We start from the raw sequence: 27,411 nt of genomic DNA, 5'->3' as shown, positions 1-27,411 counted from the left end.
CTGGAATTCGTTATACCCAACCTCAGTTTTCTGTTGTGCAAGTGGTGTATCCATAAAGAGTTGTCTTTTGTAACTTCTTGGCCTTAGCACAGTCAGGCTTTGTAAGTTTAAATGTGTCCACAAGCATTTGTTTTCGTCTACCATTGCTGCGTTTGCCAAAATCTCTCTGTGTTTTTGCCATTTACCATGAGTGACCCTACCAGCAGATAAAGCGCAGGACAGCACAGTCCCACACAAGAGGACTCAGCCATCTCCATTCTCAATGACAATATTTATGCATTTTTGCAGGCTACAGCAAAGGAGCGCCTCGGTTTGTTTTATTTCAATTGATATGTGAAACGTTTCTAATGACCTGCATCATCATGTGTTAAAATGATGTAAAAGACATACAGATATTAAAACACGCAACCTTATTTTCTTTTCTTAGAAAGCCGATTCATTTCTTTGTCGATCGGGGAAAATGAAAATTACCTATGAAAAAGGAATTGGCAATATCTTATTTTTAGGCTGGTGTGGCTACATATTTAAGACTTTGCACCCTATTATAATTCCCATTATTGTTGTGTTTGCTGTTTTTATATCTATTTTACTTCAGTTCAGTTCTTTGTCATTGATTTTAGTTTATGTTCACTTAATGTGTGCAGTTATTTCTGTTTAATTATGTTTCTTGGGTATAGTTATTCTCTTGTGTTACTCATTTCTAGTACCCTGTGTACTCGCCCTTGCTCACTGTACCATTTCCTCTCTCTCTCTTCAGTCTGCAGGCTGCTCTCTCCCCTCACACCTGCAACCCATTAACTAATCATCCCAGGTCTTTTGTTCCGGCGTTCACCCTCATAGTATTTAAACCCTCTTCTTGCACACACTGCTTGCTGGTTCCTCCTGTTAAATCCTGTTATTTCCCTGTCGTGTCCATATGTTCTCATACTGGCTTTTTGTTCCTGAATTCTTGTGTTTGTGGTCTGCTCTGTCTCCCTGTGGTTTTTGTAAGTTTTTGATTATCACCTTTTTCATTAAACGTTCACATCAACTCTTCCTCTCTACCGTATTTGGGTCCACCTACAAACAATTTATCATGACAGATGTACCATTTAAGAAAACCATCCTAAGAGGAAAACTCCCACCAATATTTTTAAAAGCCTCCCAAAAGGAAAAGACAAAAAAAAACAAACAATGTCTTTCTTTTTTTTACATATACTTTACACAGAAAATAAGTTAAGGCTATAGAAAAAGACACACATATGTTCATCAAAAAAGACTCTTTAATTGGTCTTTGTGGATAATTACAGGGTGTAGAAGCCTGGTAATATAGATACTATAATCGTTTTCACTAAGCTCATTTTGTTTAATAAACAGTTTGAGTGGATGGTAAAAAGAGGGATGAAGAGGAAATATAAAAGAGTCGAAAAGGGGGAATGGATCACTGGTTAACTGATGTTATTAATAAAGTAGTACCAAAAGCTTCCATAAACTTACAGCAGTTTTTAAACAGATTTTTTTTAATGTGCCAGAGGTGTGATTAGAAAAAAAGGGTGACTATAAAGTCCTATATGTGGAATACATGAATATTACATTAACCAGCCTCAAATAACACATTCGACTATGCGATTATAGTACTTAGAATACATAATTTATTCAACGTGAGGCTTGTGCGCTGTTGAAGCCTCATACTTAGATACAGTGAGGATGAAATCTGTGGGTTAAGACACCTAGTGCTGGTCAATGCTGTTCTAATGCGGCAATCGTTTTGCAGATCATGTTGTTGCGGACTGCTTTCACAAAGTAGCTGCTTCCTGTGACTCATCATTATGACTTGGACTGATTATATTTGCTTCAGAAAACTGGTGTACTTTTATGCCTTTTAAAAATCAGTACTGATGACCTCATCTCATAAATAAACACTTCACATCTACATCACAGCTTTTTTTTTAGATGTCTAGTGACTAGTGATGGCTGCCTATCCAAAGCTTCTTCCCAGACGTAAACAGTTTGTCTACCAGACAATAATCAATGTTGAATTCCAGCAATCCACACAATAAAAAATTAAACACACACACACAGCAATAAATCTCAGGTTACAGTTTAACCATTTGTCAATGACATGGTCTCCTGTGAAAGATGAACACTTTTGTGGGAAAGCAGCCACTGAGTTAAACCAGTCAAACCCAGCTTTCCACAACTTTACCAAGGATAGATTGGTGAAAGTCTTTTTCCAAGAGTCTGACCTGAATTACTATTCTTTACCACACAATGACAATTAAAATCAACATAGCTGTAAATCTAACAACAACAAAAAACTTTCCAAAGTTGTAACATTTATTATTCTCATCTTCTGTAACTCCACAGCTTTCATCCAGAAAGGTTATCAATCAGACTTCAGATTCTAGACTGGAAACTCGTCGCCAAGGCCGAAGTACACAAGGACTCCCAACAGGCTGTCCTGTTCCTCCTTGCCCTATCTGGGCGTCGGAGCCAGTCTGGGGTCCCTGGTAGGCCCCATAAGCTCCATACACATTGTCTTGATACAGCAGTGTCCGCTGTCCCCCACATCGTCCACCACCACAGGCCAACAGCTGGCACACTGGGCTGGAACTCTGGCTGTGATGCTGGAGGTCCAGTGGACTGTGATAGATTGGGAGACCGGGATATGAGTTCAGGTAGTGTGTGTACTGTCGGCTGAGAAGGCTTGTGGCTCTGCGGACCATACCCCGCCCTAAACCATTTCCATTTCGAACCGCTTCTCCGTATGTTGGGAGGTGGGTGGAGTGGGAGTAGCGCAGTCTCTGGCCCTTTCGTCCATTTGGCCTCCTCTGGTCCTCCCTTATGTGGAGGTAGGCCTGGTTCCTTGGGAGGCACAGGTTGTTTCGAACATGGGCAGGATTGTAAGGCTTGGCAGATGTTGTAGGAGTAACCATGCATGGAAACAGGTCCGGCAAGGTTGAAGGTGATTGGCTGGATAAAGAAGACTGTGATTCATCAAGATGATGAATTTGGTCATTGCCCCACGTTGCTTTAAGAAAAGAGGGGCGGCGGTGCCTCCGCCGGCCCCTCAGCACAAGGTCCTCTGGAGGCCAAGAGCTATAATTCTCCACCCGGGGACACATCCCCTCTCCTGAGTAAACATTGTCAACACTTGGGGCGGAGATATGATTCTCTTGGAGGTGATTGGCTTTAAGTTCAGTCAGACTGATAGTACTTTTGTCACACTTACCCTGATCCCCATGTTTTCTCCTTTCCACATCCCCATTCTCACACTGAAAACTCTTGGACCTCCTTTTTGGTTGTGAAAGGCCCAATTGGATATGTTGGTTTTGGGGTAAAGAGACTGGATGAGATGTGTAAATGTCAGGTAGCTGGAGTTCTGAGTAGGCAATGTAAGGGGAGTGAGAATGGGAGTCTACATACACCCTCCCTGTAGTCTGGTAGTGGTGTGGGAGGTGATGAGGGAGCGTCTCCCCTACAGCCAGGTGAGGAGTGCTCAAACTGGACACAGGAAGTGGTCTGTCATACAGACACGATGTTGAACGAGTTGGAAGCGTGTAGCGCAGTGGTGTTGGTCTACTTACACCCCTGTGCTGTTTCAAAGAGGTAATGCCAGTTAGAGGTGGGGTGAGGGACCCCTGAGGAATGGAGCAGTGGTTTTCAGCAACATAAGCAAATCCTCCCGGAACGGCCTCAGTGGTGACTTGAGGGACACGAACAGGCATACTACTACCATGACGAGTCAATTGTTCTATGGTCTTGGTAGCATTGTCCAGGGAGCTCTCAACATTCGCAGTGGAGACCAGATCCTTGGCAGTGCGAAGCATTTTCAGCATGTTTGCTTGAGCATAGTTGGAGGTCAGGTCAGGTTTGGCCAAACCAGATGAGCGTCCTGGATCTTCTACTCCTTTGAAGCAACTGTAAATACCCTGGTATGGTATGTAAGACAAGCAAAGAACATTTTAGTTATGAAATAGAAGTAGAACAAAATAAATAAGATATGTAAATTACTTCAAACCAACCAGCTAAGCAGTCCAAAATTCATAATTTCACAGGTAGAATTCTAAGTAGCTGGTGCATCTCAAACAGTCACCCCCTAACAAAAGAAACCCTTGATTTTTCCAATGAAATCACTTTGTTGCTGAGGCATGTTTAAGGCAATAATTTACTGTGCATCCTCCCAGAACAGAAAAATGCTGATCAAACCATTTGGATTGCCCTCAGAAAATGCACAAAAGAAACAAGCCTTAAGTCAGCTTCAGAAAACAAGTCATTTTGAATGAACCAAAAAAACAAAATCCCTTGACTTTTCTCTGGTTACAGCTGGCAGAGATATCCAAAAAGGGCCACATTTAATTTGGAGTTAGAGCTGCTCATTAGGAACTAACGACAGCAATTTCTTTAGAAATCTGATCAATTCCAGGCACAGTGGTATAATTATATACTCAAGAAGACCATCCATTAGCGATTTCTCGTTATGCCTTCAATCAGTCTTTTTTTGCCCTCACGGCCACATCCTTAAATAAGCGTACAAAGAACTAATTTAGGCTAACTACAGCAATAGCTTTCAAATCTAAAAGCTAAATTAACAAGATTACAGAAGCTTTTTAATGTGTGGTGTTGGGCTGAGTACTTCGGCTACTATTGAAGTTCTCCAGTTAACACCCTACTATTAGATGCACCCACTGATTATAATTAATCTGACTTGGAATTAAAAAAAAACTGTAAATGTAATATAACTCTATAAATAAGAATTATTAAAACAGTCTTTAAATATCTCTACAAAATGTTACGCAACTGATTCAATTAAAGTAAGACAGCTGGCCATCTAATTACTTAGTGGGTCTCTTGGCCCACTTCTACACAAACAGAGAATGAATAAGCTACTCTTGATTTTTGGGGGTTTTTCTTCCTTTTACAAAAGCCTTACCCTGCTTATGGCCAACAGGAAGTCAAGTTTATGAGACTTGTGGAGAGAGTGCCGCAACTTCCAATACAGCAGGTGTTCCCAGGCGAAGACCAGCAGACTGAGGCCCATAGCTACCAGAAGCATGTAGAAGACACCAGCCATGTTGTCAATGTCCAGCTTGCTGCTCATCACCTCGTTTTTCTCGTTCTGGCAGATACCAGAAAGCCAAACAGTCTCCAGGCGTTCTGTGTCTCCTAAAGGATTAGAAATGAGAACAAAGGGACAGTCAACTTTCAGAAAATGATGATGATGATGATGATGATGATATGCTCATCCCAAAGTCTGATGACTGAAAGTTACTAATGTATGTCATTAAATATGCATTGAATGTGCGGATCCAAAGGTGTGAAGACATCATTCCTACATAGTTTTTATTCAAAAATAATCTATCTAGCCCAGACACAACAGTATTAATCCAGAATTTGCATTCCTGTTTGTCTATAATGGGGATATTTCTTCTTGAGCATAGAAAATAAACCAGTTTTGCTGGTGTGATACATTTATACAGAAGATGGGAAAGGCCTAGTACTATTGATTTTAATATTGGTGGGAGGGAAGAGGGGTGAACCGGCCCTCCAATGGGTGTGTGTGCGTGTGTTGTGAGAGTGTGTGTGTACTCCTGGCATGCTTGGACGCCTCTGGGTTTGTGATGTGGGTTTGGTAGGGTGCCCTGTCTTTGGTGCGCTGGACCGCCCTTCCTCTACTGCTTCTTCCTGCTGCTCTTCCCCACGCCCTGGGGGCCAGAGCATGTGTTCGATATTTGTGTGCTGTTTTGGGGGTGGCCCTGCGGTGACATGCATGTTGTGGCTTGGGCAAATAAATGATTGTCAAACAAAATGTTGAACATCTACTGTCCATTTATTTTCTACTTCTTAATTATGGAGTACTCTGTGTTGTTCTATCACACCAAGTCCCAATTAAACACATTCTGGTTCTTTGAGGGAAATTAGCAATTTTACTATCTTGAGAAAACAAAATTTTCTACAAAAGATAATGCGGTAAATAACAGATATAACAAATATCATACAGAGATTTCTATAAGTAACTTTTTTTTAATACATTTGTCAGGTTCGGATTTCACATGAAGGTAGTAAGACTAAAACAGGGCATAAACAACAGTCACAAATTATATTTAGGATATTTAGATATTATTTGTTTGAAAGGTAAATATAATGCTTTTTAGATGGTGTTGCACTAGAATTGCAAAATCTCAATTCAAACCCCTCTAAAACTGAAACTGAGATCAATTAAAACCTTTCAGAGATCTTGAAGATCCTTTGAATTGGATGAAAAAGTAAAGTTAGCTTTGGTGTTATCCCTCTCTTTGTAGGAGGTTTGTTGGCGGAAGAAAGAGGTTAATTTAGCAGAGGATTATCTAGAACATTTCTTGATCCCACTGAACGGAGGATACTCAACTGCCCTTATCTTTCACATGTCACAGAGCACAGGAGCACAGGGGCAAAGGAAATAACCTACAAAGAAGTCAAGGGATTGCCCTTTCTTTACTGCACAGTTATATTTTTACATAACAATTTCTTCCCCTATATTTCACAGTATTTCATTACTGTGGATGTTTGTTTTAAATCAATGGTTGAAGATTGCCAAAAGCAATTTTTTATGCACGTTTTCTTGCAAAACTATGTTTTTCTCTCATAGTTTCTTTTAGAGAAAAGCACCTAAAGCCCCTTCTTCATTGTCAAGTCTCGCTCTAGTCATTTTTAATGTGCTGTTCAGATCTAGTCAGGTTATGAGCATCTCCATTGCATTTCCATTCCTATTAAGACATGATGGGTGAAAACATTGTATGTTGCAAAAATGTGGAAAAGTTTAAGCGGCATGAATATTTTTACAACGCAATCAAGAACCAAGTAAGATGTTATCAAAGCAAACAATATCAAGATGACAAACATTGAGGTAGTTTAAATCCAGTTTTTATTATTGTTAAAACTTGAAGGGGTTGTTTCTTTCCCTTGCTTGTTTTTTATTTTTTATTTTATTTTTTATCTTACTATCATTAAAATTACACAGCAAACTAACTTCGGAATTGTTTTGATGATGTTTCTCCAAAAGGCTTTTCTACCTTGCTAGCTGTTATTTTTTCTAACCCAACTAAGACTTAGTCGTAAGACATCATCAGTTTTCTGTAGCAAGTGTTGGTGGTGGAAATAGATCAGATGCTAAGCAAGCAGTAGCACCAGTTTAGCACTGGGACAGGTTTAGTGAAAATACCCCCAATGTGGCAGTGATTGTGTAGGCTTACGTTTGAAAGGAAATGCAGATTTTGTGAATGTTTAAGAAGGTGACAATCCTACTGTGGGCACTTCCTGCTGTTTTCAAATATTAACTCTTCTAGTTGAGGTCAAATTAATGACATGATATGTATGCTTTGTTTGGAGTTGTCCATTTGAGTTTAGATTACGGTTTTTTTTATATATATAAACTGGTAACTACCACATTATTTATACATCAATCAACAATAACTTTTCAACCAGTAAAGCGATTAATCAAGGCATCTGTTAGTAAATGGGACATATGGGACAGTAAGTGAATATTTTGTTCTGAAGCTTGATGTGTCAGAAGAAGGAAAATGTACAAGAGTGAGGATTTGAAAGAGCTTGACAAGAACCAAATGACGATGGCGAATAATTGAGTCAGCATATTTCCCAATCTCCAGATCAGAATGGGTATTCCCATCAAAAGTCAACCATTTAACAAATGGTAGAAAACAACACAAACTGCTGTATGCCAAATTGTTAAAGAACTTCATACTGGTTCTAATACAAAAGTGACATAATGCATAGTGCATCACAGTTTGCATAAGGCTACATAACTGCAACCCAGTCAGGAACCCTTTGCTGACCTCTCCCAACCGCTGAAAACACCAACAATAGGAAAATGAGCATCAGAACTGAACCTTGGGTCCCAACCTCCATGTGGATGTTACTTTGAAATGTACCACTTAGCTACGTAGTTTTGCTGACCATGTTCACCCTTTCATAAAGATAGTATTTGCTGTTGGATGTGGTTTCTTTCAGCAGGATAATGCAACCTGCCAGTATGCAAACATGGTTTGAGTGTGTTTGAGGTGTCAGTCTGGTAGGCATATTTCCTAGAGTTCAGAACAATGAAGCATAGAAAAGTGCTGGACAAGTTTTATTTATTGAGGCTCCACCTTACAGCTTACATTATTTAAAGTTTGTGATTTAGAATTGAATTGGTTACTTTACCTGACTTGAAATACTTTGTTTTAAGGAAGACATTTTTGGGAAATAAAAGCAGCACCACAGATGGTACCTCATATTAACTTGTCCTTTTGCCCCTGTACTACTTTATTATATATAAGATGTGCAAAGTAGAGCTTCTTCAAGGCTTGAGACTTTGAAATAGAAATGTATCTGTCTTGACATAGGGATACTCCCCCCAGGGAATGATTGTACAATGAATAATACATAGATTAAATTGTCAAGAATTGTCTTGAAGTGGCAAGACTTTGTGCACCTTGCACCAAAGTCTATTTGGTTGATGGATAATGCTTTAGATCCAACTCATCAAGAGGTGGTGATCCTTGAGAAGAAGGGCTAGTCAGTTGGATATGACTTTGAATTCAAGCACTGCACAATTTCTAATTATACGCTGAGATTATATGAGATCGTATGGTTATGGTCAAAACGGGAGAGCTGAGATTCTGTCTAGAGTTGTAGGGGTAGTTTTATTTATTGATAGATATAAAATATATCTAGTTTGCTTAGAAAGAAGCTTACCATCTCCAAGAAACTGTAGCAATGCCAAGTCAATTGGTCGTTTCCAGCGGGAATCTTTCTCCAAAGCAATGCCATATCCTGTGGTGGCAAATACTTTCCCACTGCCAATGGTCACCAGTTTACAACCCTCATCTTTACCAGCCATGTAGTTCAAGACAGCAGCATCATAGATGAAGGCATCTAGTTTCCTGCAGAGAAATAGATCAAAAGTAGCTCTTATATCTCAAAAGTGTGCAACACACTCTTAACATATTGAGGTTGTATAGTGTAAAAAAAAAAAAAAAAAAAAAAAAAAGCATAGATGGTTTCAAAACTGCAGCAACATTTGTTGACAAACATGTTTGTAGGAGAAAAAGTACAAAGAAAATGGCTTGATTGCATAATTGTAATCACTAGGAAATAAATACTTTTAAAGTAGGGCTTCATTAAAATGTGCAACATCTTGAATTGGTGATCTTCAAATACTCCTTGTTTTCCCAATCTACACACACACACACATATATATATATATATATATATATATATATATATATATATATGTATATATATATATATATATATATATATATATATATATATATATATATATATATATATATATATTATATTATATATATGTGTGTGTATAGAAAAGCTCAAAGAATCCTAAATCTAAGAGCTTTTTTCAAAATGAGATATCAAGTGTTTGACAATGCTTTTTATAGTCAACAAATTAAATAACAATAGATATGACTGCATCTAAAAATACAACCATCACACTGGCTTAAAACAAAAATAGGTTGTAAAATACAAAGCACATCTGCCGTGTCACCAAAATTATGATCATTGCCGCCTTGTCATCTGATGCCTTTTCTGTCACAAGAATCAGTTAAATATAGCTTCCAGTCAGTAATTATGTTTATAGTGTGAGCAAATCTTTACCCGGTTTTGAGGCTCTCCAGAGCTTCTTCCACCCCTTTCTGGTTATATTTCATCATGTGTGTGTGCATATCAGGATAGTTGCTGCGAATGTTCCTCTCTGTGCTCCCATTTGGAACCGTCCCGAAGCGAAAAGGAGGATAATGCTCCTGTGGTTTTTGAAACTGCAGAGACACAGCAGATGAGGGGAGAGGTGGAAGAAGATTATTGAAAAGGAAAAGAATAGAAAAAAAAAAACAGGATTCATACGTCTCTAACTGTTCCACATGTAATCAGATTACAACCAGAAACTGCAAGGTATGTCGATGGTTTTTAAGTTGTTCGACCATTGCAACGTAGTACATAACAGTGAAGTGGAAAATTGACATATTGTTGTCATTAGGGATGCGTGATATGTTGGCGTCAGCATTGACCAATATTAGTCATTTTTTAACATAATGGTATCTTCATTTAGCCAATTTTCATATCGGTGCATCCTGAATTTTTTTCTGTCTTTAGTTTTACACATTTTTGGAAAGTATCCAGAGCAGAGCAAATGAAGACAGATGAAGATGAGGAAGACAGCAAAACATATTGTAAGCTAAAATGGTTTAATAAAGAAATGTTTAAGATGTATCAGGAAAAAAGAGTTTGGGGAATAAAAGAAAAAAGACAAAAGTAGACAGTGAAAGAAATGAAAATTAACAACGTAGATAAGATTGTAGGTGAGGAAAGAGGATGAAATACAAAGAAAGAAAAAACATTCACAGTAAAAAGAGAAGACTTGACCAAAAATATGAGATGGAGGGAAACAAAAAACGTTTTTTTTTTCCTTTTTTGAACAAAATAAATTTTGCATCAAAAACCAGTTGGATAAGCACCACATCATTACAAATGGACTGTTAAGCTCTCACTTGTCTCAATTTGATTAAACCTGACAGCAGCCACTGTGTATTTGTTAGAATAACTGTGATCCAGCTGAAGTTCATATTTCATGACATTCAGCATAGTGAAGCAGGAATATGTTCGTTGGAACTTAATGAGACAGTAAACAGAAAGAAGCTATTCATCTTAGTAACTGCACTGACCTTTTGAGCTGAGTAAAATGAATAGATCCAATCAACCAGGGAGTTTGTGAGTCGGTATGTGTGTTAAATATATATAATCACTCTTCAGATGGAACGCCAATAGAGTCAACTAAAATGCTACACAGAAGACCAATCGGAGGCTCACAGTTTATGCTGACAAGAAGAAAAAACTGCCTGTACAGCTAGTAAAAATATTGTCGGGTAATTTTTTATAAAAAATAAACAAATTGTTTTGGGGAATTTAGATTACACCATCTCATGGCTACCCTGTGTTAAGATATTACAGCAAAAGTAATCTTTCATAAATATTTTTATCATATGATGGTTGGTAATTGTAAAATATCCAAGTGAAAAATTACCTTTGGGGTGTCTGGTTTCTCTAATTGTTTTGTTTTTAATATATTTCTTTTTCTGGAGGATTTTGTTTGTTTTATTTGTGTGTCATTTAGTATGATTACTACGCTATTGTCTTAACGTGTTATGTATAAATTGTAGTAGTTTTAGCAGACTTGGACATCTGAAAATGTTGTGATTCTACATTATCAAATGTAGACAAAAAAAATCTGTAATAGCTAAACACTACATACAGCACATTATGTGTATTCTGTGTACTGGAACTATATCAGCTTGTATTGGCTAGTAATTAATTTTGTTTGTGTTGTCATATTGTGCCTGTGTTATTTAAATGAGTCTAAATCTAAAGGAGATGACACACATTTATTGATGATAAATGTGTGTTTAGATTGCATCTCTCTGCTTTAAAGTACTATATAAAGGATAGTTCTCTTTCCTATATACATATTTTTTTTTATCAACACACATTTATTGATGATAAAAAATGTATGTATATAAGAAAGAGATTATATAGTACTTTAAAGCAGAGAGATATAATCTAAACCTCACTCTTTGCTGTGTTGTATCTCGGCTTTAAATAGCACCTATTCACCTAGGATTTTATTTGTTAGAGCTTTTAGAACCTTTTCCCAGGTTGAATGTTTGTGTGAAAACATTCAAGCCATGAAGAATGTGTCTGAGACTTGCTCTTCTATTTGGCTTACTATTTTTCAAAAATCATTTGACATTTTACAATCTTGTTCCAACAGTGTGAGATACACTGCAGACGGAGACCACATAGTGGGGAATATTGATGGACAGACCCAAAATACTGACAGAACAAGTTAAGACTCAGACAGCATCCATATTGACAGACGGCAGTAATTGATTAGTCATTCACACCACTGGGCTTCCCACTGAAAGGCAAAGGACAGAGGCTTTCACGACAAAATCCTTTTGCTGGATTCCATCTCGGAGGATTTCTGTGAGTCAACTGGCTCAGTTGTGGTCACGGCCTATTAGGCGATGGATTTTAAACGCAATGGAGAGGACGCAACGCATCAGCATGAGCTGTAGATAAAGGCCAAGATGTTTTCACTATGTCTCAAAAGCCTTACAAACACGCCCCACTTGCATTACTGCCATTGTTCTAATTGCTACTATTGAACTGTTGCGTGTTCTGTTCCTTACCTTCTTGTCAGAAAGGCCAGACACGGTGTCAATATATTGCTCCTGGATCATAAAAGCAGCCAGGTTGGCGGTGTAAGAAGCCAGGAAGATGACAGCGAAGAAGGCCCAGACTAGGACCATGATTTTACTGGTGGTTCCTTTGGGGTTTTCAATGGGGACGGAGTTGTTGAAGACGATTCCCCACAGCAGCCACACTGATTTCCCTATCGTGAACGTCGGCCCACCTGGAGCTGAGGAAGGAAATTGTGGAGAGTCAGTGTTTGAATAATAAATCTGGAATGTCCATACAGATGTTTCTCTTGGGCTCCTCATATGAAAACCATGAATACTTCTTAAAATAAAAATATAATAAACATTGTGAAAACAGACTCAAAAATGCTTGACATAAATTCAAATATTTCAGAAAAAAAGAAGGAGTCTGTAAAAGGGTTTTTCATTCTGAGACTTATTAATTTCTAAATTGACCTGAAAGTGGATTTGTTTGTGTAAATTCAAATAACAATAAGGTCCTTGACAGTGCAAAAAAAAATTACTAAATATGTCAAGATAAGCAGCAGCTAATTAATGGAGAAACAATTAAATACAAGCCACAAGTGTTATGGTTGAGGTTTAAAGCTGCAGCAGTTTGTGCCATTTGAAGATGATCAATGTTTGCTTTTGGCTAAGATGAAAGAAAATTAACCCCATAAGTAAGATAAAATGAGATTATCATCAGGAGGCACCCATTTATACATTCTCAACAATATTTTTAATTCTTTTTCAACAATTAAAAATAAGTTTTTGTGACACAAAACACTGCATGTCTCTCAAAATATACATTAAAGAAAAGAACTTGAGCAAATCATATCTAAAAAAAAAAATAATAAAAAAAAAATTAAAAAAATCGCATTGTGTATATTCCCTGAATCCTTAAGTGGAATTGTCCATTTTCACAGTGATTCATTGTAGAAGTGATAACATTGTATTTTAGTTACTCTCCCTCGTCGTTGTTGTCCGCTGCGCTGTGTAAATAATCCTGAACCTTTTCATGCCCTTGTTTAAAACCCCACAAAAGAGAGGAATTTCACTGCCTCAGCCCATTTTCAGTGTTGCCACTGTTGTTCAAGCACAGCAACAGAGGTTGCCACCTTCATCAATCACACTTCAATTAGTGCAGCCAAGATTGCTAATTGAAACAAGGAAATGACCTTTCGGACCTGGATACGGGCACGATCTGCCAGTGCTCCATTCTGGGATTTATTGGGTCTCTCACAAAAATCTTGTTTGGGAACTCTACCCATTGCAGGACATGCAGACTGCACTGGATTTAGGCAGGCTTACTGTGTCATACGTGGTGTGATGGAAACTGAGAAGCTTTGAGGTATTTGGTGGGTATTTCTAGAAAAATGTATAGAAATGGCAAAATGTAAACCCATGAGTGGGGGATAATAGAAGACAGTATTGGAATTTTATTATGAAAACTTGCTTTTCTATTATTCATCCATCTTGTAAAACTACTTACACCCTCTGAAACTTGCTTACATTTTTAATATTGAAGCCCTAATTTTTATATGATGGACCAACACAGAGTGGTCTATAAATACAAACTGAGAGGAAAAAGTATACTTGACTTCTCATTTGCACAAATGGAAATACAACTTCCTATGTTTTTTATAGGAAAAAACACAAGACCTACACAAAAAAGTGTTTCTACAAAGTATTGAATATTCGACTGATCATACAAGAGTCGCAGACTTTTGTCAAGGCCTTTATTTGTGGGGGAAAAAAATAAAATTATTGTGATTCTAAAAAAACAAAAATACAAAAAAGTGGCATTTTATTCTCTTCGAAGGCACTGTACATGTGAAACAAAAATAATAAGTAAATACAACTCACCTTTGGCGCTTACCAGACTCCGGTTGTAGCCCACTGGGCTGAAATATTCAAACACAAACACAGTCACAGCCACAACGGTCAGGCACATCACAAACATCATGACCCAAACTGCTGGACTGTAGGGCTCTAAGAGAAAAGAAAAAAAAAATAAAATAAAACCACACACTTTGATTTTCAAACAAGAATTAAATAAGAGATTGCTAAAATCCAAGCTACTCATGTTGCTTTTTGAAATCAGTTGAGTGCAAAACAATGAATATTATTTAAAGGATCTGGGATACTTTATGTTGGACACATTTAGAAAGGCTGTTGAGGTGATTGGCTGGTATGCAAGGAGATTTAGTTCAAGATTGCAGCTACAGGTGGGATTAAATCTTAATGGGAAGTTTCCTGAGAGGCTTGTAGAGACAGAACAAGTGTAACTAGGCCATTCTTGGAAAAAAAAAAAAAGACTTAGAAAGATGGTGTTAACAGGGGAGCATGCAATACAAACGTTGAAGACCTATTTCTCACCAAGAAAGGCAGACGGCGATACTGTGCCGTTGCTACGCGCTACCATGACACTTATTCCCGTCTCCACAAACGGCACAGAGAAGTCAATGATTTCAGAGCGCTCCTCGTTGATAGTAAGCGAGCCGATGGCCATGTCAGCACGCCTGTAGAAAACCTGATGAGGAAAAGCAGCCAAAGAAAACATAATAAAACCACTGGAGGAAGAACACGAGAGAAACTGACCAGCTGCATTTCTTGTACCTAAAACAAGCACTATTTTAAATTTTATGACCAGTCTTTACTTAGGGAGACAAAGTGTCATTTTGCTATCTCGTTCCAGGAAGGTTCCCAAATTTCACTCATGCAGCCGGCCGAGTTTTATATTCTTCATGTGACTAAGGATTAGAGTGCAATTGTGCGTTAGCACCTGAAAAGCAGCTGTCTGAAAGGAAACATCTCTGTCTCATTATTTGAGCATGAAGGAGGAGCTGAATGCTCTGTCTCGAGATCGCTCAAATCCAAGGTGGCTTTATAAATGTTGCACACAAACAGAATTATACTGTAACACTTGCTGAATACCCTCGGGCACAGAAACACAAGCGTGAAGGCTCCGCTGCAGAACATCTGTTCAGAATGTTTTACATTTGGCTGGTGCTCAGTTTGATGTAGTTTGGCAGGTACACAGCCTCTAAACTGAAGAGAGATTCAGTCGGTCTCGGTGAGTCATGTAGCATTATAGTCAGAACCTTTTACTTAAAGTATGTGAAACAGCAATTGGGATGAACTCAGACTAACAATGAAAGCTTCATATAATTTAAGCAAAAGTGATGACGATGTGTTTTTAAAGTTAAATTAAGGTTAGAAATTTTGTAAATGTCCCTGTAATTATTATCGTTATTGGAAATTTGCTTAGATTTCTAGATTAAAGATTTTTTTTATATAGGTTTATTATGTTTCCTTAATGGGACTTTCAATTATTTATTTTTATTTTACTTTTTTACAAAAATGACATCAGAAATGGAGAAACTTGGTCACTAACTGTTTGAAGAAATACTTAATGAAAATTATACTCCTTTGATATTTAGTGTCATTCTTTGTGAAAATGTTAAAATATATAACTGAATGAAGACACTTTGGGGAATAGTGCAAAAGCTTGTATTATTTAAATTACCTTTCTTCTGCTAATTTTTCTTTTTTTTTAGCATTTTTAGTTACATTTATTTGAAGTCACAGCTGAAGATATGAAAATCCATATGCGGTTCTAAAGCTGCAGGTTGCAGATACTGGATAACTGATGAGCATTTTTGAGCAATACACATGAAGGATCAACGTGTATTGATCAATTTTAAGTCAATTTTAAGTCTTTGTTGGAGGGACACTGTTTACTAACCCGTTAGTGTAAAACTGCGTCAGCATTCAGCCTTACCTCCCCAATCATCCCGTTCCAAATCCCATGCACCAGTTTGCCGTGCTTTCCGTTGGTGACCAGGTAGAGATCGAAGGAGAACTTAATTGTTTTGGATAGCTTCTTGAGGATATCTATGCAGAAACCTTTGCAGCACAGTTTGGTGTAGGACTCGGATTGGGCACTGCTTGTAGAAAAATGAGATAAAATAAAGAGAAAATGCTGTCAGACGTATTACAACATATTTTATTTTTACATTTTCTAATCTGATAATGAAAGACTCTCTCCGTTGCTATATTTGGCTTAAGGCATCAAAGCGGTTGTACTCGTTTCGCAGAGTGAGTGCTAAATACTTCCAGACTCTCATGCTGACAGCAACCATTGTCAGCTGCGGCAAAGTGAAGGACAGGAGCGCTAAGGTTCATTAGCTAAAATCAATGGCGGTTAAAAGGTGTATTTCAAAGACTTGGAAGGGATGCCACAAAAGCTACACAAATCCACTTTCACACAGTCCCACAGAGGCCTTGGTGAAGGGTTGCGTGACTCCGATGGCCTCCAATCAACATCTATTACGGTCTGTTGTTTTTCCAGCTTCCTCTGTGTAACCTTGCTACTTACTGAGGTGAAAAATAAGACGAGAAAGTCCTCGTAAATATAGGCAAAATGTAATCGAACGCAAAGAAAAAATGTTTATTTCTAAGTTAGATGGGAAATTAGGTCAACAGATGAAACAGCAGCTACAATTCCTGCCAAAAATCTATTAAGGACTGTGCGTGTTTGTGACCTTATTAACTGAAGGATCCGTTCAGCATGTCAGCAAGTGAACATAAGCGTTGAAAAATGATAAAGACAACCTGTCGGCAGGGTTGGGGGGGAATAAATGAGCCACGCATAAACAAAGAAAAAAGTCAAGTGAGCAATTAAGATTATTGCTGATTGTTTTCCAGAATGTTTATTGTGGATAACATAGCTTCACGAGGTTTTGCTGCCTTCATGAGACTAACTCAGAAAATTAGAGTGTTAATTAACTGCTGTAGGAGCCGGCCACCTGTCATCATTAACCACACTCTGACTGCCATTCTCCTCACAAACAGTCTGAAACTGGGCCGCGAACACACAAACACATGTTCACATGCAGCTCACTTTCATCTGGGAATTTGTGACAGTTATGTGTTCATGTTGCAGTGTGTGGTCACCGGATGAAGACAACAAAAAAATGCACAGAAAGTGGCCACAGTGCGGAGGAGAGCATGAGGCAGCTGGACCAAGAAAGAGGAAGGGAAAGGGTAAACGGCTGACAAGTCACACAGGGCAGCGGCTCCGTTTGGTGGGAAAGGAGGGCAAGAGGAAAAGAGGACAAGAGGAGAAGATGAAGCAAGAGATGAGTTTGTGACTTCTCGGTTCGTACAGAAACCGAAAAGTAAAACAGGGTTAAGTTATTCCAGTCCCTGAGCTACAGATGATCACAGCAGTTATTTTCCTCACATAATCAAGAACCTAATTTTACTAAAGCTTCTAATTTAACCGATAACTGCTTTCATTAAAAAAAAATAAAAAAAATAAATAAAGTCAAATTGCTTTTCATTGTGAATTTAATGTGTGGACTAGCTGCAAAAAACACAAAATCTTACCAAGTATTTTTGTCTAGTTCCTGGTGCAAATATCTTGGTGCACTTGAAATAAGGCAAAACTGATTTACAAGCAACTTTTCTGCAAAATACAGGAACTTGTTTTAAGTCAATAATCTTTGAATATTGATAGAAAGTGCTGTTTTGTTGCACTTTTAACTAGACGTTTTTCCTACATTTTGAGTGGAAATCACATTGTGCACACAAATATCCTGATATGTCACGTTCCTTTTGCATATCATATAAATAATCACATTGAGCCACTTTAGCCACAAATGCCAGGGCCATTTTCTGGTCCCAGTTTCTTTAGAAAGAAAACTTCTTAAATCAGTTTGAGTAAAGACCTGAAATTAATGCACCATTTGATAAGTAGGATCAATTGGAAAGCATGTATTATTAAACAGAAATGCACTTCATAAATAGGCTAAATTAGATCGTATCTGATTAAATTTTCTTTCTGACTACTACTTATTCAGAGCTCAAAATCAAATGATAATAAAACAGAGAAGTTTATGTTCTGTAATCAACGAAACAAGGACAGAAAATGCTGCAAACTTTTTGCTTGCAGGATATGAGGTATATATATTTTTTTACCTCATAACAATAAAACTGTTCTTTTAAATCAAAAGGGTTTAATTGTGATCTACATGACAACTAAAACTATATTTTTATACGTATGACAGGAGCACATGTTTGTCATGGATGCTGGCTGACTCGCGATGAAAATGTCACATGAAGGATCATCCATTTTCGACAAGCAGGATCATAGCTGTGATACTGAATGATGAAACTGGATGTAAACACGAGAGCCACCTATTTTCACACCATTATCAGCTTATGTTGAGAAAACAAAAGTTTGTTTCTCTCAAGCAAATAAGATTTGTAGGTTCAGAGAAAATCACATCTAAATTAATCATAGCAGGAACAGCTGTACACAGCTTTTGTCTTTTTTTTAAGAATCTTAGGTGTTATATTTGCATGCAGTAAAAAAAAAGAAATCTAGTATCTATTATGTATATTTCAGAAAGCAGAGACTTAATTTTCTAATGTTCTATTTAAAGTCTGAAATATACAAACAAAAATGGAGTACCACACAGAAGTGGGGAGGATTACCAGTACTTTTTAAAAATACGTTATAGTATATAAGTTATGCAGCACTAGAAGTTGTGATATATAAATAAGTAGGATATGATTCAAATATGATCTGTTTTCCCAACTTGTCTGAAAGAATCAATGATACAAGCATTTTTTATATAACTGTTCTAGTTATAGCTGTTGACAAATATTAACTGGAATAATAGCAAAAAAAAAAAAAAAGTTTTTTTAATATTAATTTAGAATGTTTACCCCACGTCTTGCCAGATGGCTGCTGGAGTCGTTTCCATTCAAATGACTGCTGGAGGTAAGCAACACCCCTCTCACCAATGCGGCATCTTTTACTATCAGCTAACCTGAAATAAATCCCTTCAGAAGTCACCAAATAAGTGAAGAAAGTCCATCCCTGTGTCTAACTGTTCTGTTAAGGTGTGTTAGAGAACATTAGAGAACACACAAGATCATGAAGACCAAAAAATGCAGGTGAGGTTTACAGTAATGAAGATGCAATAGGTTTTAAAATCAGCCTTAGGTCATAAAAACTACAGTGGTCACCAGCTGCAATAGCAGAGCAATCAGTAAAACGAGCTGAGAACACATGAATGATGCAACAAAGAAGAAAACTGCAAGTAAAAATGTTGCAATCACAGAAAAAGTCATAGTCATAAAGTAGGATAATAATCTAAAGCACAATAGTAAATCCATGAGAATATGGCTTAAAATAAGGATGAAATAAAGTTGTTGGAATGGACCAATAGAAGTCCACACCTCAACTTGATTGAAATGGTGAATAGTGAAAGAGAGATACAAAGAAATAGATTGCCTGAAAACCATAAGGTTTGAATTAATGTTTTTCTTTTCACTGTACATAAAGTCTTTAAAAAATGGTAAAAATATCCATTGCAGGAACCTACTGTAGCTGGTGGAAAAGACTTCATAACCTCAGCTGTCTATAAGAGACTCTACTTTTCACAAGGTCAAACACTGATGCTTAGTCATAAATATTTACACAAATGCATCAAATCTTTCCCTAATAATTTTGTACTTATATTTTATAGGACACAACTACCAGTGACAGATCAGCGATATGCCATTTCAACTACTGTAAAATCAGCCTTCCAGCGAAAGCATCTGGCCTGGATCTCAAATAGGCTTTCTTATCTGATGAATCTGCTGCATGCACCAACTAACTGAACATCTTTGGATAAAATGTCTTGAAATGGAGAATAAGGCATTAAAGATGATGAATGAACTGACAGTCGCTACAGGAAGCGAGTACTTCATATTTTTTCTTATCATTAGATTTTGTCATCCTCAAAATAAGTCATTCCTAAACGTAAAAAAAAAAAAAAAATCCTCATAAGTCACAATTCTGCATAGGATTTTTACATCGGCTGCAAGTGGACACTTATTTACTCACCGATTATGTGCTTGAAACAGGCTAAAGGAAAAAGTGTCAGGATCTGAGTAAGTTTGGCAAGGTCTAAATTGTGAAAATTCAACAAGTGGGTCTCAGCACATCAATCAAAATGAAGGAATGGACATCAACCAGTGACCAACACAATGTTAAAGAGGTGGTCATAATGATATGCCCACTTGGTGTGCCTCAATTTTACTTTGGTCAGAAGTTGGGGGACAGCTGGATAAAACTCTGACAAGAAGAAAATTCTTAAATTAGCCAAAACTGGACAAAAATACCAAACCTGGTAGTGAAAGCCAAGCAACTTTCTGTCAAACACCTAATCGAATTGTGGGCAACTACTTCATAACCCACATTAAATTGGCATCTGGTCAGTGCATAATTCGCCACACTATAATACATCAGATAGACAGAAGCTGGAATTTAGGGATGAATTTATGCTCTTAATCAGCACAGAGAGGTGGGCTCAGCCCCCTGGCAAAGGAAGCTATCATCTGTCCAAGGAAGGGGCCTTAATGAGCAAGACAAAAAGTTTTAATCATGCTAAACATCTGCTGTACGGTGAAGCTTCTCAGAGTGCCACAGAAAGATTATGAGATTTATATAGCAGCAGTCCGCTCTCCTGCTTCCTGTTTGTTGGTATCAGTCCAAATGGGACAGAGCGAAATAGTGAAAGAGAACCAGAAAGAGGCTACGTTGTCCCATGCTTTGACAGATGTCCCAGTGTTGGACAGATAAATCTTCTTTACTGGCAGTCACTGTTTGGTTGCACCCAAGAACAGCCGGTACGTATCTCTTTCTATAATGAGTATCCATGAAAAGGTTATATACATGAAACGGAGAAATATATATATATATATATATATATATATATATATATATATATATATATATATATATATATATATATATATATATATATATATCTTCAACGCATGTGTTCCACTTTAGCATACCACATTTCTACCAAACAAAATACACATACAATCTGACAAAATATGCAAAAGTTCAATAGGTATGAACGCTTGTGCAGGACGCTGATTCTGTTGTCGAGTCGGAAACTGTGAAGATAAAAAATGAAGGCGTGTGCTAGAACATCCTCTCCGATGTTTGTACTGGTTTGAACATAATGAAGAAGCTGCATCCCGCTGATGGTGTGGAAGCAGCTGGAGGTAATAGCTGTTTAATGTCTGTTTTCTGCCATGCACCAATCTGTGTTTGACACCAAAGGTGTGTTTTTAAACAGTTTCAAGCAGACACAATTACTCTGCGTTAAATGAACTGTGGAGGTTTGCAATGAACTTAACTAGAGAAGACAAAAAAGGGAGGGGGCAGATGTCTGGCTCTTATTGGAAAGTCTAGCTCTGTGGGCCTAGAATTATATTTGAACTTACATTGTTTTTTATAGGAAAAGCTAAGGACAGGGAGGCATACTCAAAATGTTTCTGTTCATAGATTTCACACATTACATTTTTGTATTTCTCAGAGATCGACGACTAACTGTATCCGGGTCAAAATCTATATGTTTGTGTATATGATTATGAAGGTCATTTGTATGAACATGCAGGAAGTTTGTATCCTTGCGTGTACCTGTCTGTGTGATTGGACTGACGCCTGCAGGGCACAGTGTTGCGGACACATGTGCCGGTTCCCGGGTCCACGTTCTCGACCATGACAAAGGGATGCTCCTCGAGGGTGGCCACCGTCAGGTGGCGGTCATCAGATATGTGCTCCAGGAAGCTGCCGTACCGCGGCCAGATGGGATAGCGAACCTGAAGGATGCCGCGAGCAAACGTGCCCACCTGAAATGGTAAACGCGGGAGGGGAGGGAGACAGAGCTCATTGGTAACGCGAACATTCCAGTTCGCATCTGAAACGACCTTCATGTCAACCTTTTTCTATTTCACATGCCATTCCCCACAGGCATGGGTGAATTTATTAAATTATTTAACAGCATTTGCATGTGCTGACCTGGGGACTGGAACATAAAAGGAGAGTAGAGTCGAGTTTATTAACAGATTCTGCACAAAGGAAGTGACAAACACCTACAGCTACAGCACCACATTTATAATATAGCTCATTATGAGTTGTCTTCGTTATGTGTTGATTTTTATTTTTTTTATTTTTTTTTTTACTAATACTTCAGTTAATAATCTTTCTGATTAATTAAAAGTTATACTTCATTTATGTGGACAGTTCCAGTGACAATGTCTGAGATCAAACGGCGCCATTGGACGGAAACATACCAGACAGATACAATTCTGGAGAAGTTTGAAGAAAATTTAAGTTGTGAAAAAAATATTTCAAGGAGTACTTTTCACACCTTCATTAAATAACGAAGCAAATAGTAAATATGCAAATCCACCGAGATGTGGCAGGGCATTTAAGATTGTGATTATAATGAAAGAAAACATGTTGAAAGTTAAAGGGATGCTCAATACCTAGAATGTAAGTGTAGAGCAAATAAGATCAAACAATAAAAACAAAATGAAGATCATTTCTACTGAAGAAACAAATATGATTTTGCCAATACAAATTGTCCCTTAAAAGCACCAAACAGATATTAAAAATAATCTGCAACAACTTAAACAGCCGTGTAGTCACAGTTGAGGTAAAAAAGCTTCAAAAGAGCACTGTGACATGTTATTATAACAGACAAGGTGCACAATGTGACGGAGAGAGGTAGGATAGAGTATCAGAAAGTGATGAGATGAGACCAATTTCCAACTTAACATGAGGCCTGTTTTGTTGCCTGCCAACTTTGACTCTCATGGGAACATGAAGACACAACGTGACCCGAGATCATTTGAGAGTTTTGCACATTTACAGCACAATTACACATCCAGGTTTGTACACACATTAAAACATACAGTTCTGCCAGGAAGTGACATTGACAAAGTGGGTTAGTCTTCCCAGGACAGAAATAAATGAGTTCAACCGCAGCAGTGAGATTACATTCAGACCTTTCTGGTTAGTCGCAGTTTTTCCAATACACCCTCAGGCTCCAACCGTGTGTGTGTGTGTGTGCTGCAGTGTGTGAAAGGGAGTAAAAACACTGTAGAGTGCATGGTAAGGTTGTGAATAACAAGAAAGAGATGTCTCCTCCGCAAATCAAAAAGGCATTTGAATATTGAATTTTGTGTCCTCTTAAAGACACAAGTGCACCGCAATGAATTAGAAATTTAGTTTAAAATGTCAGGAATTCAATTAAAAACACGTCAGTGTTCTGTAGTTTAAGCACTCATACTTGGTTGTGGTTATTTTTTCACTATTCTGTGAATCTATAATCTCTTAAATGGACTTTTTAACCTATTGAAGGGTCTCCAGGGTTTGTTGCCTGTCCAGCATGTTAACAGGGGTTTTACACTCTACTGAGTGACACTCAACCCATTGTATGAGTTCTACTGTTATAATTCAATGACTGAAAATTAAATTAAAGGGAAAGACATTTTTTTCAATCTATCTCTCCAAATTCTCTAGATGAATTAGAAAATAAATTTGGAGACTCTATCTTTGCTTTAATTGATGTTCCAAATGACTGACATTAAAAGGTTTTAGAGCTCAAAGCATCGTGATGAGGGAAGCGTGCTATACTTTAAGCAAGGGTGTGTGTTTGTATTGCAAAGTCTGTATTTTATTTGCTAAAGCTGAGGCTGGTTTTTAACATTTTTAAACCTGTAGGTAAAATAATTTAGAAAATGTTTTCAGTAGTAGCTGGATTACAGACAGGCACAGGCATCAGCAAGCAGAAACATGGACAAAGAGATGCTCTCAGGGCCATATGGCTCAGGGTGATGGCACATCTATATTTAGCCTTTTATATTCTGTAATAACAATAAAATGAATCTAATTTGAAATTGCTCCCTAAAAGGAGTTTTTTTTTTTTTTTTTTCACTTGCATCTAATTTGAACATTAAAGTAAAAAATAAAATTCTGTAATGTTGGGGAATGCAAATATCAATTTCTTGCACAACAGTTATATATATCTGATGCAGATTTTTATTATGCACCAACACCATGGAGAACAAGGTTCTTAAATCTGAATTTTGGTGCCACAGAACAGACAAGTTTTCATTAAACTTTCTTGTAGACTGTTTACCTTGTCCCACAGTCTCTCCCGGTCCAAAGCAATGATGACCATAGAAGGGTTGGATAGAAAGCCTTGATTGTTGAATGACAGGTCTTTTTGTTCCCACGTTACATTCAGCATGTGCCTACATGTCCAACAGAGATAAAAGCACAAAAAGTAAGCAATCAAAGGGCGTAGCTTTAGCATTCCACGCACTGGATGTTCCATATTCATTTAAACCAACACACACTCACAACAACCTGATTCTAATCAAGCCTAAAGCTTTCCTCAGAGGGTTTAATTTAATGTCTTGGACGGGAAGCAGCTCATCTTAGTTGATTGGTTGAATGTCAGGATGATGCTACTAAATGGTCTTGATACTTTTTAAGGTCTAATTCCAGGACAGACTGAGTTTTGAACAATTAATCCGCAGGCTGATTTAAAATTTACAACAAATGTAAAAGAGGTACAAACAATGTCTTTTCAACAACATTTACTCCACGCCATGCTCTGAGGATTTCATAAACTGTCCTCATCTGCAAACATGGAGGCAACAATCACTGCTTAGCGGAGCGGAAGGAGATCTCTAATGAGATCTGATGTTCAGAACACCACAATGTTTTGTTTGAATGAAAACTGTCCCAGGATGTGTGATCCAGTTGCTCTCAGCATGTGTATTCATGTGATGAAGTGACTGCATGTTGTTATTATGGCTACTATTACACACAGTGTGTGCATGACGTTGACTATTTACCTATTAATTTGCCCCTGCGGTTTGCTATTTCCTCTTTTCTTCCCTTCATTTTGTTCTCATAAACCAACCAGTTTCACATATTCACTTAAAATTGTATTTTTTTAAGTAAAACAGTTATTTTTCTTAGTAGTTAAGCATTTTTTAATATAACTTAAGAGATGGGTATGGAAAAACCTGCCCAATCTCACATGTAATTTAAGTTATTCGCATATTATTTTCCATGACACCAAATTTTCATTCATTTTGGTTCTGATTGGCCAGAACCAGTCTACTAATAAGGCCGTGTTTAGAGTGGCTGTAATACAAGCAGTTGTCTGGAAATCAGGAGATTTGGAGTGGATTCCAACTTTCCACAACATGTTGATGGCACTCAACCCATCAGATCTGTTGCCCCTTGATCTGTGTATAAATGAGTGAGGAACGTAAGCATGGCTGAGTGACTGTGACTCAATGTGTGAAAGTGCTCTTATGGGTCTGTCAAAAAATTTACTGGTAAAATACATTTACCTGTAATAGACACTTTTAAAGTCTCCAGTTGTTAACGCAAGTACAAAATTCCCCCCAGACTGGTACGAATAAACGTACCCCAATACACGGATACATGATACTTTTTGCCTCAATTAAAAAAAACCCAGAAAACTGCAGATTCAATCTACTGATTGAAGTGCCTTTAAAAAAGCATTAAAAAGCTTGTCTGTGAAATTACCATTACAAAACACACAACCGTGGATTCTTAGATTTCTAATACTATTGCTGAAATCGTATATTATCTTGTTTCTAGAGCTCAAAACTGCAAAGACGTGAGTGAAATGCAGCACCAATGCTTCAATTTTGAATCTCTGTACTATCTATGTTTAAAATTTATTTTAAAGTATAAAAGGAAGTACTGTTTGCTTTGACAAAATGTACTTAAAGAGTCGCAGATGGGTAAAAACCCCTGTTGTTCTGACAGATTTAAAACATTTCTACAAAATCCTATTGAGTCCAAGTCCAAGTCAAGCGGTGAATCACAGTCAAATTTGTGACTGACAGTCGTTTAATCTAAACTTGGTCTGTCAGACAGCCATGGAGAGAAAAAGTACATTTATCTGTATCTGACTATTTTGTGCTATATTTTCTGCTTCTGTTTTACTCACTGTTTATCACGTATAACGAATCAGAAAATGTACTCAAACTTTCACTTTTCAAGAAAAGGCTGCTAGTGACTGTTTATCGGTAAAACATAATTGTAATCTCTTTAAATGTGTATAGAGGTATCACAAGACAAAGGCCAGTAAGAATCCACCATTTATGCAAAGTAATCACAGACTGGACACAAGCAATTTGTGAGCGCTGTGAGAATACAGCAGCTCAGCAGGTAACAATGCTGCAGCCTGAATCTACTTTGGAGCTTCCCATCGGCACCCAATTAAAGGGCAATTTCAAGGTTTTATTCAAATGGATCTGGGCTGCATTTGATCATCTTTTGTTAAAAAAAAATAACATAATTAAACAAGTCAAACTCGAAGGGTCATATAAGTGGCTCTGTATATAATAACTATGACCGGTATTCTTTTTGTATCTTGGCTCAATAGTTTTGGTCTGTACTGTGACTTTTTTGGGCAAATTTGAGCATCATTTTATATCATGGCGCAAACTTAACAATATTTATATCATCCAATGTAAGACAAAGGAAGAGGTGATTAAAAAGCCATGCTGTTAAAAAAAAAAAAATAAGAAGTGATGAATTAAACATGCCCCACCTGAACAGGGTGTTGTTCTCTGACTGTTTTGCTGGTTTACTGCAATCTCCATGCCCTTCAGGAATGAAACCATAATGCTTCTTGAAACTCTCTGCCCCTTTGGCTACGATGGCGACGCCCTCCCTTACTCTCTGCCGCAAGCTTTTCCTCCACTGGTCCGTGATCACACCGATCACACCTACAGGGAAAGTGGCAGGTGGAGGGCTGTTGGGGTTGCCTACGGCAAGACTGGGGAGGATCCAGATGTAGCCGGGCCCCAGCAGACCCAACTCGCCTGCTAGACGAAACAGGTACTGAGCTTCCTCGTGGGAGCAGTATGCCAACAGGACCTGCGAGTCCAACTGCAAAAAGACGAGAAATCTGCTGTTTATTAAATATGCAGGATGCGGTATCAGATTTATGAACTTCTTCTGGTTCTGTCAAGTCAGTAATATCGCAGTGTTCTGGATGTTTTAACAAATGGACAATTCAGGTTTTGAAATATAAAACCTATAAATGTTTCCCTTTACTACATGATACAATATCCAAAGGGTTTTTGGATTTTACAGAGATCTGACACTTAAAGAGAAGGAAAGAGAAAATCCTCTAATTTTCACTACAAACTTAGTTCTAACAATTATATCATGTGAGCTGCTTTTGTATTGATCAAGTCCTGATTTTATTTACAAAAGAGCTTTGGACTTTGTTTTTTGGGAAGAATAATTGATTTC

At 37.6% G+C, this 27,411-nt stretch overlaps 1 protein-coding gene across 1 annotated transcript; it reads right to left on the bottom strand.

Annotated features, from left to right (window-relative positions):
• Positions 1-737: 737 nt before the first annotated feature.
• Positions 738-27,042, bottom strand: LOC106955742 (glutamate receptor ionotropic, NMDA 2C-like; the record flags this gene model as incomplete). Its single annotated transcript, XM_015046103.1, has 11 exons — positions 738-3,911; positions 4,913-5,145; positions 8,713-8,900; positions 9,634-9,794; positions 12,222-12,451; positions 14,097-14,222; positions 14,610-14,763; positions 16,015-16,177; positions 21,727-21,938; positions 24,236-24,350; positions 26,702-27,042. Coding segments are annotated over 11 exons (3,465 nt in total), but the record flags the coding sequence as incomplete, so codon positions are not given.
• Positions 27,043-27,411: the final 369 nt, after the last annotated feature.

The sequence above is a fragment of the Poecilia latipinna genome, unplaced genomic scaffold, assembly GCF_001443285.1.
Source record: "Poecilia latipinna isolate Pla-1442-1.1 unplaced genomic scaffold, P_latipinna-1.0 Scaffold764, whole genome shotgun sequence".
In the NCBI taxonomy this organism is placed as follows: domain Eukaryota; kingdom Metazoa; phylum Chordata; class Actinopteri; order Cyprinodontiformes; family Poeciliidae; genus Poecilia; species Poecilia latipinna.
This window is presented reverse-complemented; position numbering and strand designations above follow the sequence as displayed.